Consider the following 22,147-nt stretch of genomic DNA (forward strand, 5'->3'; position numbering starts at 1 on the left):
TAACACCCCTCGCGAAACGAATGTCCGAACAGGTGGGCAGCCTTGCCGTTCTGCCACCTGACGGAGAAGCTGTTCAACGACTCGAGTCTCTCGAACATGGTGCTGTTCTGCGTGAACACGTTCATAGGCGTGGCCTCGCTGGCGACGATCCTCGTGCTGGACATCCTCGGCAAGACCAAGACGACGGAGGACATACGGAACACGTTGCACAACGTTCTGCTGATATTCCCGCAGTACGTCCTCGGCGACGCTCTGGTCCAGATATCCCGGAACGACATCACGGCGCAGCTGCTCGAGAAATTCCACATGGACACGTACCAGTCCCCGTTGGGCTGGGACCTTCTCGGCCTGCACTACGTGTTCCTGGCCGTCGTCGGGACGATCCTGTTCTCGCTGAACCTGCTGATCGAGTGCCGGCTGCTGCCGGCCTGGGCCCGGCGGCGGGCCTCGCCGGACGCGGCCGTCGAGGAGGACGACGACGTCTCGAAGGAGCGGATGCGCGTCGAGAGCGGCATGTCCGTGGACGTGGTGCAGACGGTGAAGCTGCGGAAGGAGTACAGCAGTGTGTACGGGACGAACGTGGCCGTGCAGAATCTGAGCGTGGGCGTGCAGGCCGGCAGGTGTTTCGGGCTGCTGGGGACGAACGGCGCCGGGAAGAGCACCACGTTCCGGATGCTGACCACGGAGATCGTCCCGACCTCCGGCAGGATCCTCTTGAACGGACGGCAGCTCGCCAGGGGCCCGCTCTGCAACGGCGAGGTCGGCTACTGCCCTCAGAGCGACGGCCTCGACGGTTTTCTCAGTCCGCATCAGTGTCTGACCATTCACGGGGAAGTCTGCGGGCTGAGCAACGTTCCCAAGGTGAGACCGCTTGATTTATGCCGAAACTTTAGCTTCAGGTCCCGCGAGCTCTGACGGCTCCACCGGGTGTCCGAAAGTTATGTTGCTTCCGGGAAATTTGGGATTTCTGGGGTCGTTCGCGGTACCGCAATTTCGCCGCAATTCGCGCTCACTTTGCGCACGGAAATGGAGAATTTCGGAAGAGAAGATACGATTATTTAGTTCTTGTTTTATAGACAGGGTGTACCGAAAGTGACTCGCAATCCGGAAATGAGAGGTTCCGGAGGTCATTCGAAGCAACTTTTTCCTTTGCGAACATTTTCTCCGAGGCTTCGTTTACGAGTTATCAACGGAAAACACTGACCAATGAGAGGCGAGCTCGGCTGGCGCGCGGCGGCCCAGCCAACGAGCGCACGGAGCTCAGTTCCGCTCATTGGCTCGGCCGTCTCGCGCCAAACGATCTCGCCTCCGATTGGTCACTGTTTTTCGTTAATAACTCGTAAACGAAGCCGCGAATTGCATTTTCGCTGAGGAAAAAGTTGCTTCGAATGATCTCAGGAATCCCCTACTTTCGGATTGCGAGACATTTTTGGGACACCCTTATCTATATATATCGCGCGTATCTCCTCTATTTTATTTTTTATAGTTATTGACAATCGGTAAAAATAATAAGAATGCTCATAAAATAATAAAAATATATGTGACAAAAAGATAAAATACGTATAACAAAAAGTAAAACATATATAAATAAAAAGTATATGTATATAAAATGAAAAATAAATAATCGTATCTCCTCTTCCGAAATTGTCAATTTCTGAGCGGAATCCGAGCGCGAATTAGGGCGAAATTACCGCAACTTTTAAAATTTGTAACCAAACAAGCGGGCTTCCCAATACTTTTGGAGGGGGTTGTACGTCCCGGCATGTCGCGACAACGAGCACCGAGGCTCGAGTGCGGCGATTTTCCACGGGAAATTTCGTCGGGAATGTAAGATGCTCCGTAGGATTCATGCCCGCCAACGACTTTGAGAAATCGCTAAGTTGATGGACTGTGAACTGAAGGAAGAATCGTCGACATTTTCGAGCACTCTAGAGTCTAGCACACTTTCCTCTGTTCCACGCCTCCTGAAAGCTGGTACGTTTGATAAAATCTGTCCGAGTATCGCAGCTTTTCCGTCGAGAAAGAGGTGCGGCAAATTCTCTCTAGAATGCCAAATTTAGAGTCGCCGTGAATTTCCCTGTGCTAGTACTGCGCCTATGCAATTCGATAGGGTCCCTGTATAATCATATTTAATAGGGTCATTCGCATTAGATTCGATCATATGTTACTATATTATTACTATAATACACTCGGTTCCATTGTTACTTTTATAAACTAATACGAAACAGCCGCTTCTAGCGTACCGTAAATCGAGCGTTAAACAAGATGCTCCGATGTTACGCGAATTTCGAGGTTGTTCGTACGTCAGCGAAGCCGTTGAAAAAGATTCGTTCGAATCGAACGATCGGTCCTCGAGACGTCCATCTTGCCGGCTCGAAATTGCAACGTCCGCAGGAAAAACCTTGCCGGCAAAAGTAACCCGCGCAAGTTTCGGCAACTTAACGAATTTCGAAATTTCCTTTAGAGTCGCGCGCGCGCTCCCGAAACATCGCGGGAATTTAGGGCGATCGATTCGCCGAGAGTTCTGGAGCGGAAACGGCTCTTGAAATCGTTAGGGCCAACGGCGGAAGTCGGCCCCCGGCTCGATACATAATTGATGGTAGCCGTCGTTCCGCGAGCCGCCTTTTTCGCCGGGCGGAGGCGACGTAATCCCGTGAAAAATTGTTTCAGGCAGTCGAGTCGATGCTGAAGAGACTAGATCTGCTGAAGTACGCTCACAAAAGGGTGAGCAGCCTGAGCGGCGGCAATAAAAGGAAACTGTGCACCGCCTTGAGCGTTATGGCGCCGGTGTCCGTGGTTCTCATGGACGAGCCGACGAGGTGCGTTCGACAAACCGTGAATCAGACCGGCGGATCTTCCTGCAAAATTCAAAATTATATAATGCACAATTATTGTTGCAAATAATAATTATTGTTGGAATTATTTTATGTATAAAAATGTATATTTCATGTGTGAAAATTTTGGCCGCGATCTGGTGATTTCAAAAAATATATTTCTCATTTTGTTTATCTTATTTGTAATAATAATAATAATAATAATAATAATATATAATAATATACAATATATTATATCATGTATAATAATATACAATATATTATATTGTATATTATATAATATTAGTGCATATATCGTTATATATTACTATATAATATTATTGTATATATTATTATATATTATATAATAATAATAATTATTATTATTATTATAATATATAATATACAATATATTATATTATATATTATATAATATTATTGCATATATCATTATATATTACTATATAATATTATTGTATATATTATTATATATTATATATTATTATATAATAATATATGTAATAATAATAATAATTATTATTGTTATCATTATTATTAATTATAATTATTATTACTACAAATAAGAAAAACATACGCGACGCAACAGAATAAACAAAATGAAAACTATATTTTTTGAAAATCACCGGATCGTGACAAAAATTTCGGTTCACCTACAATCAGGTGTATAGCAATTTTCGAAAAAAAGAAACCGTGAATTCGCATAAACATCCGCAGTCTGACCGTAAGATACGGCGGATAGAACAGCGTCGAGAGAGAAACCGCTCGAAAAACGGCGGATCGTGTGCACACGGTTGCTCATGTTTTATTTATTCCTCCGCAGCGGCATGGATCCGGCCACGAAGGATCTGGTCGCGAAAACGATAAGACGCATGACGAAGAACCAGAGCTGCGTAATCCTGACCTCGCACAGCGTGGCCGAGTGCGAGAATTTGTGCAACCGTGTCGGCATCCTCGCCAAGGCTGGCCTCAGGTGCATCGGAACGCCGCAGCACCTTAAACACAAGTAAGCCCCCGCCGGACTTTTCAACAAATTCTTGCATGGTTAATACGGCCCGTTGCACTCTGTCGCGCGGCAGAAAAGAATTCCGATGCTTGGCAGACGTCGAGTGGATCGACGATGATCGGACGAATTAATTTCGCGAGATATCCGTCGTTTTCGCATCAGCGAATTGAGCCGTTTATTTTGAAAGTGGCATAATGAAAAGTGGTGATTTTTTAATGTTTATACGAAATTATTTATATTGAGAAAAATGTCAGTATCCTGAGATAACGAATACAAGTAAATCTTCTCGAAAGTTAGCATCCATATTTTTAAACGTGTTAAAACGCAAACCCTTAAATATATATATATATATATAGTATATATATATATAGTAATATATATATATATACATATATACTAAAGTCGATATATACTTAATATATATACTTATATAATACTTAACTATATAATATATATACTTAAGTCGATATATATATATATATATATATATATATATATATATATATACTAACTATATATATCGACTTAAAAACAAAGTGACTTATGCCACTTTCAAAATAAACGGCTCAATTCTTCGGTCGTTTCTTCCGGGCGCGGTTTGCGAATAATCCTTCGCTGTCGCGCTGGGTTAGAATGACCCACGTTTTATTTTATACTGAAATAATAATGTGATAATAGTAATATTTATTTGATCAACGGGAGCAAGTCGGTGCGTTACAACGGTGCGACATTAAATCGCGCAGGAAGCGAGTTAAAAGGAATAAAGAAAAAATGAAAGAGCGAGATTAACAATTGATTAAAAATATATAGTAAATTCTGCTTAATTTTCTTTCAGCTTGCAAACAAAACTGGACAATTTGCGAAGAAAAATGAGCCGCGAGGCTCGATTAATCATACCTCCTCTTACCCCAAATTGTCCATTTTTTCTTTGTACTTGGAAGCGAGATATCGAGTTCTAATAAAGGAAACGATGCTCTAGAACAGGGCTGTCGAACTCAAAAGCTAACTTGGGCCAAATAAACGATGCTTAACTTTAGGTGGGCCGCAAAAAAAATCAATGTTCATAGAAACAAATATTTTTATTTTGACTAGTACATTGTAATAAACATATATAAAGTTAAATTATCGTTTACGTCCTGATACTTGACATCAAAAATGTTCATCTCGGGCCGCGAGTTTGACACCTCTGCTCTAGAATGATCAAATTACATTCTCAAATTTTTGGGTCTCAATAGCGTCGCCAGTTTTTCAGCGACAATCTTTTCAAAAATTATATGACACGCCTGCTTCGTACAGGAAGTGGTAACAGCGAATGAAAAAAATTGAAACAAAATAAAGACAATAAATTAATAATAATAAATAATAAAAATAATAAATATAATATAAATAATTATATATAATATAATATAAATAATAATAATAAATAATAAACAATAAAAAATAAACAAAATAAATTAAATAGAAAGATTCTATACGTCCTATTCGATAAATACGAAGTTAATTGTGCTTGAAAATAAACTGGAAAAGGCACGGTGGTAATCGACAATCGCTCTCATTAACTGGGAAAAATCAGAAAATTCGCTCGCAACGAGCGGCAACGACAGGCGCGATAAAAAGCACCGCGCGTTCGTTTCACCGAAAATCTTTCAATGACGCATTGTTCGAGGTATTAAATAACCCGGTAGGCGGGCACATTGTCTCGGCGCGGTCGCCGAAACGGCTGGGCGAATTACGAATCGATCAAAAAGGCTCGATTCGATATTAACGCGACGTTAACAATTGCAGCAAATCGTTCAAATATTCCAGTCGAATATGCAGTCGGCCGACATCCGACCGGGATTAATTTTAACCGGTGCATTTTAATGACGTTGTTTCTACTGATGGATTGTTCGTGTCGGTCGGATGCACCCTCCCCGCCCCCTCCGCCATCCAGCACCCATCCCCCGCGCCGCGGCTCGTTCTGACTCGGTTGTTCGCATAGACTTCCCGGCGAAAATTCGTCGCGCGACAATTTATTCGACGCCCGGCCGGTCGTCCGATTGATTTTTCATTCTGTCCGTCATTTTCCCGAAACAACGGCTCCTGTCGGCCGGCTGCGTGCAACTGCAGATTACGTTCGGTAATTACAAGGTCTTTGCAATCGCACCCTCCCCTCCCCGTAAACGGCATGCCATCCCGTGTCGTTTTTCCAACGGCAACTTTCACCGTCCCGCGTCCTCCCGAATTCATCAATTTTCTTCGTTTCGATGCTCGATGACAGCGTAATTAACCTTTTAGGCACGACGCGCCACTATAGTGGCTTCCGCGGATGTCATCTCTCTGAACGACGCGCCACTATAGTGGCTTACTCTAGTAGCTCACTCGGTCATCGTTTGAGTCAAATAATCGTCTTCATATGCATTGTTTCACACTTCTTTTGTCTTCACATCGATTTACAACAGTCTACAGGGTGTCCCAAAAATGTCTCGCAATCCGGAAATGGCGGGTTCCTCGGATCATTTGAAGCAACTTCTTCCTTTACAAAAATGTTCTCCGAGGCACCGTTAACGAGTTATCGACGAAAAACAGTGGCCAATGAGAATCGAGTACGGCTGACGCGAGGCGGCCCAGCCGACCAGCGCGCGAAGCACAGTTCCGCTCATTGGCTCGATCGCCTCGCGCCAGCCGAGCTCGCCTCTCATTGATCACTGTTTTTCGTTAATAACTCGTTAACGGTGCCTCGGAGAACATTTTTGTAAAGGAAAAAGTTGCTTCAAATGGCCCGAGGAACCCACCACTTTCGGATTGCGAAACATTTTTGGGACATCCTGTATATACAGACAGAATATACGGTATCAGACTCTGTACAGTACATAGCAGACTCTGCCGTCCAGAGAAATAGCCTCGCGCAGAATTCAGCCGTACCTAAAACACAATCACCGGTCTTCGAACAGCCGTAACTCCGTTCAAAGTTTTCACAAAACAACGAAATGTCTCTTAAATCGAAGCTTGAAATCTCTACTTTACGACACCGTATTCGAATCGTTAATATCACGCGCTACCATGGCTGTAGTATGCTAGATCCGAGGACATGTTCGCGATATCGAAAATGCGCGAAGTTTAACGCACCCTTTGGACTTGAAAATCTATGCGAGAAAAAATCGCAGCGACTTGAACTGGCCCTCGAATGAAAGAGGAAGGTCCGAACTTTACGACGCTGTGAACGATATGACGGAAAAAAATTGTTGCAGCTCCGTAGAGGACGTTGAACCTTGCGCTTTCTCGGCGTCACGAACTTACGAGACTACAGTCTCTTAAAACTGCAGTCAGAGGGTGATATTAAAAATTAGAATACAGTGTCGTAAAGTAGAGATTCCGTGCTTCAATCTAAACAGGAAAACCTCGCAATTAAGATAAGGTAAACGTCTGCCGCGTCGAGACCGACAGGAGAGGCCAATAAAAGACTGCAAGAAACATCTCGAAAAATATGTTTCGGAAAAATTGCGGTGTAAAGCAGAAACTTGTTATGAACATCGTGGATGGTACGAAACGCGAGAATGGCCCGCGGTCCGATGGTTAAAGAGCAAAAAAGGCGAACGTTCGCCCGGAGGAACGTACGCGGGGTTCGAAAGTTCGCTGCCACCAGGGACAACCTCGCACGCGTGAAACGCGATAAGAAACGAGACGACCCGCGGGATGACCTAATATTTGACTCGCCGCGCAGCCCGTTGCCATCACGGGGCTGAAATGTCCCTGTTACGTCCTTCTTTCTCGCCCTCCGGCCTCTCCGCGGCCGCGGGGCGATCGAACGCCGCCGGATTTACGATATCTCGCGCACGTGCGCGGCCTGCACCCGTCGCACCCATCGCGCTCGCCGCAGCCGCGCGATCCATCCGCGACCCGGAAGCGAGCCGGCTCGATCGCAAGAAACGATCCGCCGAGGGTTTTTTCGTATCGCTGGATAAACGACGCGACATCCCCGCGGATGTATGAAATACCGAGTGCAATATCGCGCTGCCAAAGGACACCGTAAACTTCGTTTATGAGCACGGCTCGCGGAAACTCGATTCGAACTTCTGCGGCATCCACGCGATCGCTGTTTCATCCGGGGGGAACCTTCTATTTTACGTCGCCCCGTTTTTTTCTTTTTTCGCACGGAGGATCCTCTGAAACGCGGCGAGTTTTTCGCTTATTGGAGCCCTTTGACGGCCGAAACAGCGCCGATAACTGCGCCGTTCGCGCGCGCACCGCTCGCTCGTTGCCATCTGCCGGCGCAATTCGGCTCGTTCCTCTCTGAGAATTATTGTAGCACCGAGTCCCGGTTGGTCGCGCTTTAAAACTCGCACCTTTGATCTTTGGAACTCTTTCTATCGTCCAAGTTGTCTTCCCGAAAGTTGTGCCTCTTCTTCTTCTTCTTCGTCGTCGTCGTCGTCGTTTCGTATCTTTGCTTTTCGCCCGCGGATTTTATTGAGCCGCCTGCACCGAAAACTTCACTGCTCCACTCTTCTTCGTATCTTCCATCGTTTCGAAGCATTTAACGAAAGCAGATCATGCCGGGAACAGACGCAGTTTTATTCTCAAGCTTCCTCGTTTCGTCACTTCGTTCATTGTCGAATTTTTGTTCATTCGGCATCCATAATCGTTATTAGACTGCGGTTTTTTTGGGTATTTATATTTTGGGTATTTAAACAAAGAGTATTCAAAGTACAGTAATGTCTCCCTTGCTGACGCTCAGATTGTCCACTAAAATGGATAATTTGGGAAAGAGGAGATACGACTATTCGAGCTTTACGGCTCATTTTTATAATTGTGGACAATTTATAACTATAAAAATAAACCGCAAGGCTCGAATAATCGTATCTCCTCTTCCAATATTGTCCATTTTTGTGGACAATCCGAGCGTCAGTTAGGGAGACATTACTATATTATAAAGATAAACTCCGCGAGGAATCATCGTAGACTGCAAGGGTTACTTTAAAGTTCTGTGACTTCGCGAACAAAAATCGCAGCCAAGTTTCTCTTGTTTCAAATGAAAGGAGAAGGATCGAACTTCGTTTCACGGTAAATGGCATCTCCGGAAAAAATTGTACAAAGATCGTGCGTTTCGTCAAACTTGGCAAGATCAAGATTTTCAATGTCACAAACATGGGTTCGCATTTGAAGGATTGCAACGGCGAGGGAGTATCGAATTTAGAATCCAGAAACAGCATCTTAAAGTAAAGATTTCAAGCTTTAATTTAGAAAAAGGATCATCGTCCTACGATGATTTTCGGCGGAGTTATCGTCGGTCGAAGTTGGCCGATCTTTTAATCAAAAATTTCTCTACGTTATAATCTTCTCGAGCAGTGTACGGTAATGTCTCCCCAACTGACGCTCAAATTGTGCACAAAAATGGACAATTTCAGAAGAGTAGATACGTTTATTCGAGCCTTGCAGCTCGTTTTTCTAGTTGTTGATAATTCGAAACCATAAAAACGAACCGCAAGCCTCGAATAATCGTATCTCTTCTTCCTCTTTGTGGTCAATCTGGGCGTCAATTAGAGAGACATTGCTGTAAACTGAGCGTCAATTAGAGAGACATTACTGTGTAAAGTTCCAAAGTATTCAGCATCGAATCGTCGAGATCCCGGTAGGTTTCGAAGAAGGGGATCGGTTTAGAAAAAAAAAAAAATGCGGTCCGGATAAATGGAGTTCCACGGGTATAATTCGATCGGGGGCGTCTTCTTCTCTGAAGCCTGAAAGTGTTCCACTTAGGGGTCGCACGACCGACCGGCCGGTCAGAATTTCGCGATTTAACTCGGCGGCCCTTTGACCGTCCCTCTGTCGCAAATGGCCATGCAAATTTACGGAGGAGGCGGATGAGGAAGGGTAGGAGGAGGAGGAGGTGGTGGCGCCGCGCGCAGCCTGTCCTTTCCCACGGCATAATTTATCGGAGCTGATGCGCGTGTACCGATGTAAATGAATACGAATAGACGGATCTGCCGGTGAACAAGCGGGCCGTGATAAATATTTGTTACCAGCCGTGAACCAGCGCCCTTCGTTACCACCGGGCGCACCGGCTTCGCGCGCTGGTCTACTTTCTACCTCTTCTTTATTAGGGTCGCGCGACGGCACAGGCTCCAACGGGACGCGCTTTGCTACTCGCTAGACGAGAGAGCTCGAGGATAATGTTCCCTTCGCCTCGACCCCACTCGGGCTCGAGTGCTCTTCGCATTTTTCACCGCTGCTCGCGCTAATTTCGCTTATAATATCATCTTAACGCTTCGATCGAGTCCCCCCGCCCTTCCTTCCTTCTCGTTCCACGAAAGTCCCGCGTTCGTTTGCGTTTCAGCTGCGACAACCGTTCTCCAGAGGCTGCTGCAAGTTGATACAGTTTTCCGCGCGGGGTGTCCCTTCGTTCGCGATTAAAATGTACAGCGATTGCTGTCGAATCGAGTTGCGCGATACATTTAAACGCTGCACAAAAGGGGAGCAATTTTCGATTTTTTATGCCCGCAAGGGGCGAAAGAATAGTGGAATTATTTGATCTTGTGTCCCAGTCGAGATCGTTACGTGTATCAAAATTCTTCCTGTCGATGTTTATGGGATAGTTGTTATTCGGATTATTAGATATTATTATTAGATATACGTTATCTTTGCTACTTCTGCATCGTTAATTTTTCTTCAAATTACCCTTTTTGCCTTCGAATTATTCGTGATATCATCTGCGAAATACCTTTATTTATTTATGTTACAATTATGTTACGCGAAATAATATATTATGTTATAAATAGATTTTAGGTATAATATACAATCATAATATAATATAATAATAATATATAAAATGATATAATATATTTTCTTCAAATTATCCTTTCTGCCTTTGAATTATATGTAATATCATCTGCGAAATACCTTTACTTATTTATGTTACAATTATATTATACGAAATAATATATTATCTTATAAATAGATATTAGGTATAATATACAATCATAATATATATTATTTTTATGTATATATAAATTAAATTATCATTAATTATTTTATTAAAATAGTATATTATTTTATACATATTGTTATATTATATAATAATAATATATAAAATAATATAATATATTATTTTTATGTATACATAAATTAAATTATCATTAATCACTTTAATAAAATATAATATATTATTCTATATATATTATTATATTATATTATATTCTTATTGTACATTATATCTATATATATATATATATATATAATATCTATTTACAAGATGACAGAAGAAAGAATTTCAACAAGAGCAAGAACTGAAATGTAAATTGCGAATGTACAAGATACGGTGTGACGAGACGACATTCGCAGTCCCGAACAGCTGAATACGATAAATAACCTAACCTTGACATAACCTGAACGAGAATAAAAATCGTGCCTTGCTGAACGTTCGCAGGTTCGGCGAGGGCTACGTGGCGTTCCTGCGGTTCCGACGGCCGGTGTCCTCCGCGGAGCTGAAGAAAGCCCTCGACAAGTACCTTCCGCAGGCTGTGGTGTCCTCGAGACAGGCGACGGCGGCTCGTTTGATGCTACCGCGTAGCCAGGACATGCTGCTCAGCACCAGCTTTAATAAGGTGAAACTGTTGGCCGAGGAACTTAAGGCCAGCGACTACACGCTCAGCCAAAGTTCGTTGGATCAGGTTAGTGCGCAACAACAATGTTTTTAATACACGTGCAACGATAATGGCTTCACGCAGAGAAACGTCTCGGAGGCAGCCGAGACGTGTTCGAACATCGGAAACCAAAGAAAACGCATAGAACCGATGAAAATTTATATTATTATTTAATTTCGAAGACGCCGTTGCTGCCAAACTGAACGAAACTTTTTGGGGATGTTCACTGCGTCCTACGCCATTTTGCCGCGTATATATGAATGAAATGCGAATGAAAAGTTGAACTTCGATTCGAACGTTTTCCTCTTTCCGTTTATTCTGAGAAAAATCGTGGGGTATTATCGCGGACGCCCCAAATACTGCGGTATTTTACGAAAGCAACAAAATCTAATATTTTACAGCGTGTAATCTTCTAGAAATGTATCTCATAATTTTTTACACGTTTAATATTGACAATTTATGAAATGCAAGTAACAGCAATCGCAGGTTTAATTTATTTATCGAATAACGGCGGATGCGAATGCTGACTCGAATGGTATTTTGGTGATTAATAGTAAGCTATTCGTTTCAGCGTTATCTTTAGATAAAGTTATCTCAGATAATGCCGAACTATCTAAATGAAATCCAAACGAAAAGTAGAACTTCGATTCGTACCTTCTTCCTCTTTTCTTTCACAGCAATGTCTCCCTTACTGACGCTCAGATTGTCCACTAAAATGGATAATTTGGGAAGAGGAGATACGATTATTCGAGCCTTGCGCTGCTCGTTTTTATAATTGAGGACAATTAATAATTATAAAAATAAACCGCATGGCTCGTATAATCGTATCTCCTCTTCGCAGATTGTCCATTTTCGTGGTCAATCCGAGCGTCAGTTAGGGAGACATTACTATATTATAAAGATAAACTCCGCGAGGAATCATCGTAGACTGCAAGGGTTACTTTAAAGTTCTGTAACTTCGCGAACAAAAATCGCAGCCAAGTTTCTCTTTTTTCAAATGAAAGGAGAAGGATCGAACTTCGTTTCACGGTAAACGGCATCTCCGGAAAAAATTGTACAAAGTTCGTGCATTTCGTCAAACTTGGCAAGATCAAGATTTTCAATGTGACAAACATGAGTTCGCATTCGAAGGGTTGCAACGGCGAGAGAGTATCGAATTTAGAATCCAGAAACAGCGTCTTAAAGTAAAGGTTTCAAGCTTTACTTTAGAAAAAGAATCATCGTCCTACGATGATTTTCGGCGGAGTTATCGTCGGTTGAAGTTGGCCGATCTTTTTATCGAAAATTTCTCTACGTTATAATCTTCCCGAGCAGTGTACAGTAATGTCTCCCTAACTGACGCTCAAATCGTGCCCAAAAATGGATAATTTGGGAAGAGGAGACACGATTATTCGAGCCTTGCGGTTTATTTTTATAGTTATAAACTGTCCACAATGATAAAAACGAGCCGCAAGGTTCGAATAATCGTATCTCCTTTTCCCAGATTATCCATTTTCGTGCGCAATCTGGGCGTCAATTACAGAGACATTACTGTATTCCGAGAAAATTCGTGCATCGACGATCGTAAGTATCGACGCGCAAGGATCACGAATTCGAGCGAGGATTCGAGAAATTTCCGAACAAATCCAACCGTCCCGAATTCCGGCCGATCGAGTTCTCGCGTCAGAGTCAGTCTACGTTTCGGCGATCGAAATTAATGCTCGATCGGCGGCGGCGGCGGCGTCTATTGTATATAAACGATAACGTTGAGCCAGGAGCGGCGGTGACAGCGAGTACGGTCGAAGGGCAATTCCGAACAAACGTTTCGAATCAAACGGGAATCGATGAAGTTCTGTCCGCGCAATATACCACGGGCCCTTGTCTCGAACAGATGATGCACTGCCGGCGCAGGCTGGCTCCATCTCGCTCGACCAACGACGATCCTCGTTTACGTCCCAGGCTAGCCCTGAGGAATATTAATGGATCCCGGGGCCGTCTTACGGTTCACACTTCTGTACAGCCGGTGTGGAGCAGGGTTCACGGCCGGCTAGGCAACCGGGCAGCACCGTCCGCGCTCTCCTAAGCTCGCCTAAACGCTTTCCGATTCGCCGTATCGCCGGCCGGCCCCCGGAGTTCGACTCCGGCAAAACTGTGTTCCGTAATTAATTACTCCTCGGGAACGATTTCATTCGGCCCGGGCAACGGAGCAACTTTTCGTGCCACTGAATCCCCGCCAGGAGGAACACGCTCGCGAAGGGACGCCGGTGGGCAGAGTGCCGTCCCCTGGTTACTGTGCCCTCGCAACAATTTTTCTTTCCATTTTGATCTAATTTATTTCATGTCGCGTCTGCTTAATGGCAATTAGTGTGGATAACATGCGCCACTTGGACCACTTGTGAGATAATATAATATTGTTGCGAATTACACGATTTCTCTCGCGTCGCGGCATTTTATTTACAATAGAGAATATTAACTATAACACAATTCGATACAATAACAATTTAGATCTGTCAGAAGTGGGATGCTGATCGTTCGACGGTCCGATCTCGACTCTCCGATTGTCCGTTGATAACACACCTCCGTGGCAGCCCCTATCTTCTATTATTCTTTAAGGAGCTGTTCGCAACAGGGCAGTTTCACATTACAGCGACTTGATTTGGACAAGTCGCCGTAACAATATGATAGTAATAGTAATTGTGATTAGATAGTAATTGTGAGATAATAAGAGATGTATAGTAATGTCTCCCTAACCGACGCTCGGATTGTCCACGAAAATGGACAATTTGGGAAGAGGAGATGCGATTGTTCAAGCCTTTTGGCTCGTTTTTATAGTTACCGATTGCCAATAACTATAAAAACGGGCCGAAAGGCTCGAATAATTGTATCGTTCTCTTCTTTAAAAAAAAAAAAAAATAGTTATTCCGTCTTGAACAGTTATTCCGAACAGTAATGCGGGTCGCTGCGGCGTGATCTACGGATCGATTCAATCGAAAGGATCCAGCGGCGTGTATTCGCGGCGAACCGATCCGGAACGAACGGAAAGAGCGTACAACGGCTGCGGCGCGGCGCGGCGGATCCGTCGCGTTTTTCAAACGTTATCGGCGACGGCCGGGATAACGCGGCCGCGATGGCGGAGATAATTAAAGGAAAATAGAAAGATAACTGGACCGAAGTCGATCGGCCCGGGGAAACGAAGAATCGTTAAATCGCGGAACACGGGAGAATATTAATTAAGCGGGCCGCGCGATACGGGCCGGTCGAATAATAATTCGGTATCTCGCCGGGATATTATGAAAACGGCTGAATAATCCAGCCTGGGTATTATTTTCCGCCATCGGTGCGCGCCGATGGTTTCCTGTTTATTCGGCCGGTATACCGGCCGACCATAATCAAGCGGTCGTTAAATTATACTCTAATTACCACTATCGTAACATTTACATTCCCGATCACTTGATATTCCACTTCCCGGCGAAAATATTTTGCCGCCGAAGATCTACCCTCGAAATTCGGCTTTGATAAGTCGCGTTCGGGCTGATCAGCTTTTGCAATCTAATTTAATAATAATAAAAAACATCGTAATAATAATAATAATCATAATAAACATCGTAATAATGATATTAATAATAGTAATAATCATTTTTTTGTGTTTATTATTATATATACAATAATAAACACAAAAAAATTATTATTATTATTATTATTATTATTATTATTATTATTACGATGTTTATATATATATATTATATATATATTATTATATATATATATTATATATATATTATTATATATATATATTATATATATATTATTATATATATAATTATAATATATTATTATATATATAATTATAATATATTATTATATATTATTATTTATTATAAGAAACCAAATCGTTCAGCGAAATTATATAGTAACTAAGAAGCTTGAATCAAACAAATAATATAAAAATCGAACGCAAAGCTATTACAGTATTATAAAACTATTACTATTATGTCTCCCTAATTGACGCTCGGATTGCGCAGAAAAATGGACAATTTGGGAACAGGAGTTACAGGAGTTGACGATTCGTGACTATAAAAATGAATCGCAAGGATCGAATAATCCTCTCTCTTCTCCATAAATTGTCCATCTTTGTGGACGATCCGAGCGTCAATTACAGAGACATTACTGTATTAAACGTCAAAGGACGCGTATCTCCAAAGCCTGTCCTCGTCGCGCCGCGCGCAACGATCGCGGTAACAAGTCGCCTTCGCATAAACCGTCGCGCTTTAAACTCGCCGTCAGAGAGGGGAGGGGGGAGAGGAGGAGGCCGAATAATTTTCCGAGTCCCTCGGCCGATAGAAAGAGCGCCTTAATCTAAAGTTTTCTAATCAACGAGTTCGACTAACACGTAGCCTAAGGAGGCTCGCCGATTAAAAGTCCCGGGTCGCCGCGAAGAAATGGTTCGGGCCGCGGCCCGGCCTCCGATCGACGACGATTAATTGCACCCGGAGGTGTTCGGGATTGGTTATTAAAGGCGAATTCTGGGTTCGGGGCCCCGGGGCGAGCCGAGCCGGGGGTTCGCGCGGGGGCCGGGGGGATCCTCCAGTCGGTTGGTTAGCAACGAGCAGTCTCCGTGCCGAGTTAATCCCCGGGGATCAGCTTTGTGTACGGGTAAACATAACCGGATCAGCAAGTCCCGCGACAGCCACGCGGCCGTACACGCTCCGGAATCTTATCTCCATTAAGGAGACGCGAGACGCGAACAAACGATGCGAACGTGATTCCATTGAATGCGTCCAGAACTACTCTCGCGGTATCTCGCGATTGTACCGCGACGCCCGAGAGTCTCCTGCGATCGCTCCTCCGTGAATTGCTTACCGTCCTTCAAAACTATCCCATCGATTGTTTCCTCGGCTCGATCAGTGCGATCGTGGTTTGCCGCTTCGATGTCCGCGTTGGTCTGCGACTCTTCTGATATAATCTCCCTGGCGTCGATACGTTGGCGTTCTTAGTTGAAACTTTTCTTCCTATTTATTAATTTGATGTTTGTCGAGATATAGTAGTTTCCTTCTGGAATGACAAATTTCGAGATGCTGTGAATTTTATTGTAGTTGTTCTGCGCCTATGGAATTTATTGCTACGTCGATGCTAGTACGATTATTCGAGCATTGCGACTCGGTTTTATTGGTAGAGTTATTTCTCCTGGAAATGAGAAAATTTGGGTTTGCTGTGAATTTTCTTGTGCTAGTCCTACGCCTATGTAATTTAATAGGGTCTCTATTTAACTTTTGATAAGGTCGACCGTCGAATCGTGTCATTTGGCCACCGAATCGCCTTCGAATCGTCGCATGTGGCCTCCGAATTGCCTTCAAATCGTATCACGTGGCCTCCGAATTGCCTTCGAATCTTGGCACGTGGCTTCCGAATTGCCTTCGAATCGTGTCATATAGCCTCCGAATTGCCTTCGAATCGTGTCATGTGGCCTCCGAATCGCCTTCGAATCGTGTCACGTGGACTCCGAATTGCCTTCGAATCGTGTCACGTGGACTCCGAATTGCCTTCGAATCTTGGCACGTGGCTTCCGAATCGCCTTCAAATCGTGTCACGTGGCCTCCGAATTGCCTTCGAATCTTGGTATGAATTTGAACCTAATATCTGGATCGCGGACTTTTATGCAAAAGAAAAATTGTCGTTGTTAGACTGCGGATCTTATTAAACTGTAATTATACAGTAATATTACACGAAATTGCTTAAATGTTTGTGCCTTTTTTGCGTTTGATCTACTCAATTTTGTCATAAAATCCGCTGGCTATTAACGTCTATTGGAATTGACAAGAAGAAGTTAATAAGCTGATTATTTATAAAAATATTGTTCACAGAATCATTTTATACTTGACTTATTGTTACTTTTGTGCCAAGTTAGAGTTGGATTTGGAGCAGATGCAGCACGAACTACACTCGGTTCGATTCTCATTTATTATGAACAGAAATTGGAGAAATGTCTGTCACACTCTCTATGAAAAAAGATACATCTATTTTCGTGTCGAAGTGACATTTCCATTGAAATAAGAGGAGAATAGATGTTATGATATTAAAATTGGCATGGCGGCGGCAGTCGACTTATCAATGCCTTTGATATCGACGAAAGGAGAGAGTCTATTATTAACTTTTGGTGATTTCTCTTTGCATGGAGAATAATGTTGCGGAGACAGAGCGACAAATAACATTGTTATTTCATTTATATCATTTATTATTAAAGTAATAGTAAACGAAGATTGTTAAAGCGTAACTGAAAGTATAACTTTATCCATCAATTTTCACTATCATGAACCAAACAAGCTTAGATCAACATTTTTTTTACTTTACAAAATACCAGAATTGTTGGTTCAGATTTTTTATTTAACGAGAAACCGTGAAAACACTCGAAAACATTACACCATTCGTGCGATTATCGGCAACTAAGTAATTGCCGATTTCAGTTATAGATGTCTCTCGCTCCCATTTTTATGATATCCGTAAATGTTATATTATAAAATTATTATTATTATTATTATTATTATGTTGTTTTTTATTATCCGTGAACGTTAGCAACTGGACAAATTGAATGCAGCGGTCAAGGAAAAGCGACCAGAATTGGTCGACCGTAAAGGTGTCATTTTCCAGCAGGACAATGCTAGGCCGCACGCGTCTTTGTCCACTCGGCAAAAATTCATGGATATTGGTTGGGAATCGATGTTACACCCACCATATAGCTCTGATCTCGCGACATCGGATTAGCACTTATTTCGATCCCTGGACAACTCCCTTCGTGGTAAAACTTTTAATGACGATGACGCTGTCAAATCTCACTTAACTCAGTTTTTGGCCGAAAAGGATCAGACTTTCTGCGAGCATGGAATTTTCAAGTTGTCAGAGAGACGGCAAAAGGTCATCGAACAAAATGGAAAATACATTACAGATTAAACTTCGTTCCAAGTAAAAAAGAACTTTTTATTTCATTGAACAAATCGGCAATTACTTAGTTGCCAACCCAATATTAACCCTAGAAAGATAACCATATGACAACGTACGTAAAAGATAACCATACGCTTCAGAGGCGCATGCTTTTCTAAGGCGTCAATTTTATACTAACAATGGATATTTATTTAAGTTAATCTAGTCATTTTAAAGGTTTGGCATTATTGTAAAAATAAAATGCATTTATATTATATTTTTTTATATTTTAAGTAATTTTAAACTTAAATCACTAGACCTCTATGAAAAATTAACAAAAATCAACAGTCTTCGCAGGCGCCTCTGCAACGTAGGTTATCTTTCTCGGATTAAAGGAACAAATACATTTTCATTCGACGCGTAATCTATGTATAGAATTGCCTCGGAAAGTTGCCTTTATATTCCGCATAAACGTCTGAATTTCTGGTTCTCAACGTTATTTACATGTGCCGTTGCGCGTTAGGGTAGCCATCGTGTTCACGCAGCATCAAAGTTACAGGGAAACAATGAGCCTTTTATGAGCGATATAAATCAACGTCCGTTCGTACCGCGCAATGCTGTCCGGCCGGTTTCGAAATGGCTCCCAGGTTCATTATGCCAGCAGGAATTTGTTATCATTAGGCCGCGGACGTTGTGCGTTTAGTGCGTTCTCGGCCGCGCGAAATATAACAAACGTAAATGGTGTAATAAAGATGCAACGAAATTTCTGTGTGTTTCGTTCAACTTGAGTCGCCGTTTAAAACGTCGTCTAAAACGGAAGAAATTTCGTTTTTATCGTATAGCCCTCGCTTACGTTTTTTCCGCGGTCCGCGGAAAAATCTGCGGTCCTCCGACGATCCTTCAATCGTTATTATAAAACGAAAATTCAAATCAACAATTATTATCTCATTTTTCCATAATCTTAACACATTTAATCGATACAATTAACCCGTTGCAGTCGAGCGGTGACTCTGAGGCAGCGCTAAAAAAAAATTGTTACATCACGTTCCAAAATAATATTTATATTATCGAAGCTTAGATATAAAAAGATTGTTAAAAGTCTAACTGTTGTACGAGTTACAAGACTCGATTTCATATACATGAAATTATAAATCATGTGTCACATAAAATGGAAATACTACAAGTCGGAAATGTTAATTTACAGTTAAAATGGCTTCGAGTGCAAAGGATTAACATTGCGATACAGTAATGTCTCCCTAACTGACGCTCAGATTGTCCACAAAATTGGACAATTTGGGAAAAGGAGATACGATTGTATTCGAATCTTGCGCCTCGTTTTTATAGTTGTTGAGAAACGGTAATTATAAAAACGAGACGCACGATTCAAATTAATCGCACCTCCTCTTCCCAAATTGTCCATTTCTGTGGACAATCTGAGCGTCAATTAGAGAGACATTACCGTATCTTGCTTAAAACGATCTTTTTTCCCGAATATCGATGTTCGTTCGTTCAGTATTTTCTTAAACTTTTTCGTAAGAACGTCTATCCTTCGCGTGTTAAATTTTAAAAAACAAACGATTAATTAAATTTGTATAAAACTATATGATACATCTTATACGACGAATATAAAGTTAATTATGCTTGAAAATGGCCAAGAGGCACAGTAATTGGCTACGCCACCAGGGTATCCTGGCACCGGTGCCCTATTACCGCAGCAAGTGGCAGACTTTGCGCCGAAACATTTTCCAGTTTTCCGCGGGAAAAAAATCCGACGGTTAATTTATCCGAAGGAAAAAACAAGCGGCGCGCGCTTAAATGGAGCCGCGGCTCTGTTTACTTTCGAGTCGGCCTCGGTCCCCCAGTAATCTCGCGCCGAATAAATGTCTAAAGAGTGTTAATTATAATCAGCCGGGCCCGGCGAGTCACGTAATCCCGCGGCGTAACTTTTTTAACCGGCGGTTAAATCACGCCTCCCTTATTAACCGTCTCATGCAAATTGGAGCCGGGCCGCGCGCGACTCCGCCGGCGAATTTCGCGCGTCGGATCGCCGCGCCCGGCTGGATTTCGCGCGCGCCGCAATGCGAATCTTCCTCCGCTTGCTCTTTTTTCTTCATCTCGGCTTTCTCCTTCGACCGCGCGTCTTCTAATTGCATTTCGCGCGGAGCGACGCGACAGCCCGGGAGAGCCGAGAGAGAACCGAGAGAGAGAGAGAGAGAGAGAGAGAGAGAGACAGAGAGAGAGAGAGAGAGAAAGAAAGAGAGAGAGACAGAGAGAGAGAGAAAGAGAGACAGACAGAGAGAAAGAGAGAGAGAGAACCAAGACAGAGAGAAATAGAGAGAGAAAGAGAGACAGAGAGAAAGAGAGACAGACAGAGAAAAAGAGAGAGAGAAAGAGATACAGACAGAGATAAAGAGAGAGAGAACCAAGACAGAGACAGAGAGAGAGAGAGTGAGAGAGAGAGAGAAAGAGATACAGACAGAGATAAAGAGAGAGAGAACCAAGACAGAGACAGAGAGAGAGAGAGAGAGAGAGAGAAAGAGAGACAGAGAGAAAGAGAGAGAGAAAGAGATACAGACAGAGATAAAGAGAGAGAGAACCAAGACAGAGAGAGAGAGAGAGAGAGAGAGAGAGAGAGTTGCGTAATCCCGCGGAAAATGCTTCGGACAATTGCGCGACGAACGCGCGATTCCGGCCGAAGGACGAGCGCCGCGCCGCGCCGCCTTTCACGACCGCGACGCCGAAGAAAACATCGATCGGACGCCGCCGTTGCTTTCAGAGACGCGGAGAGAACTTACTCTTTGCTTCACCTGTTAACCTGGTAGCGTTTCGTTCGCAGACGCCCGCGCAGCCGGCTGGAAATGAATGGAAATTCTCTACGCGCAGCCCCGGCCTTTCTTTGCCGCGTGCTCCTCCGCGCCGCGCGGTGGGGAAAAGTCGCCGATTCCGCGTGGAAATTCCTAGAACTTCTCGCAGAAATCAGACGGAGGGGTGTGGATGATTCTTATTTTTTAAATATTAAATCTTTACGCGTTATTTGCGAGGTCGCGGATCGTGCAGCAAAATAATCGTAACAGCAAAATAAAGAAAAAAGCATTTTAATCACTGTCCAGCAGACTGGTTCCTTTGTTACTTAAACAAAAATCAAGTCGTTCGGTCGAATTTTGAAGAAGTTCGTTCCGTTGCTTCGTGAAAATTAGATTAGTTTTGCGAGAGCAGATTTTGTTAAGTTTTCGTTGCAAAATTTGCTCGAACAGTGATAGAATTTATTCAAGCATTTTCCATGAAAGAGTCTCCGAAGATTGCAGAATTGCAAATTGTTTCGCACGTGATAGGTTTAGCGTTAAAAGTGTACGAATACTTTTGCGAGCCACTGTACATATCGAATTTGCGCCCGTCTCTGCGAGTTACCGCTTGCGAAATTTACCAACGAGTATTTTTCTCGAAGAACGGCCTACTCCGAAGGATCAATCGATACAGTAATGTCTCCCTAATTGACGCTCGGATTGTCCACAAAAATGGACAATTTGGGAAGAGGTGATACGATTGTTCGAGCCTTGCAGCTCGTTTTTATAGTTTTTGACGATCGATAACCATAAAAAACGAGCCACGAGGCTCGAACAATCGTATCTCCTCCTCCAAAATTGCCCATTTATCGACCGACGATAACTCCGCCGAAAATCACCGTAGGACGATGATTCTTTTTCTAAATTCAAGCTTGAAACCTTTACTTTAAGACGCTGTTTCTGGATTCTAAATTCGATACTCCCTCGCTGTCGCAACGCTTCAAATGCGAACTCGTG

At 43.1% G+C, this 22,147-nt stretch overlaps 1 protein-coding gene across 5 annotated transcripts in view; it reads left to right on the forward strand.

Moving 5' to 3' along the window:
• The window catches only part of ldd (lipid droplet defective), a 92,269-nt gene that overhangs the window by 65,027 nt on the left and 5,095 nt on the right, over nt 1-22,147 (forward strand). For all 5 annotated transcript variants that reach the window (XM_076520287.1, XM_076520290.1, XM_076520288.1 and 2 more), the window contains 4 exons: nt 33-861; nt 2,671-2,819; nt 3,655-3,837; nt 11,237-11,480. In XM_076520287.1, coding sequence (XP_076376402.1) covers nt 33-861; nt 2,671-2,819; nt 3,655-3,837; nt 11,237-11,480 — 1,405 coding nt within the window. The remainder of the gene's footprint in view (nt 1-32; nt 862-2,670; nt 2,820-3,654; nt 3,838-11,236; nt 11,481-22,147) is intronic.

This window comes from Megalopta genalis, chromosome 3 (assembly GCF_051020955.1).
Source record: "Megalopta genalis isolate 19385.01 chromosome 3, iyMegGena1_principal, whole genome shotgun sequence".
NCBI classification, from domain to species: domain Eukaryota; kingdom Metazoa; phylum Arthropoda; class Insecta; order Hymenoptera; family Halictidae; genus Megalopta; species Megalopta genalis.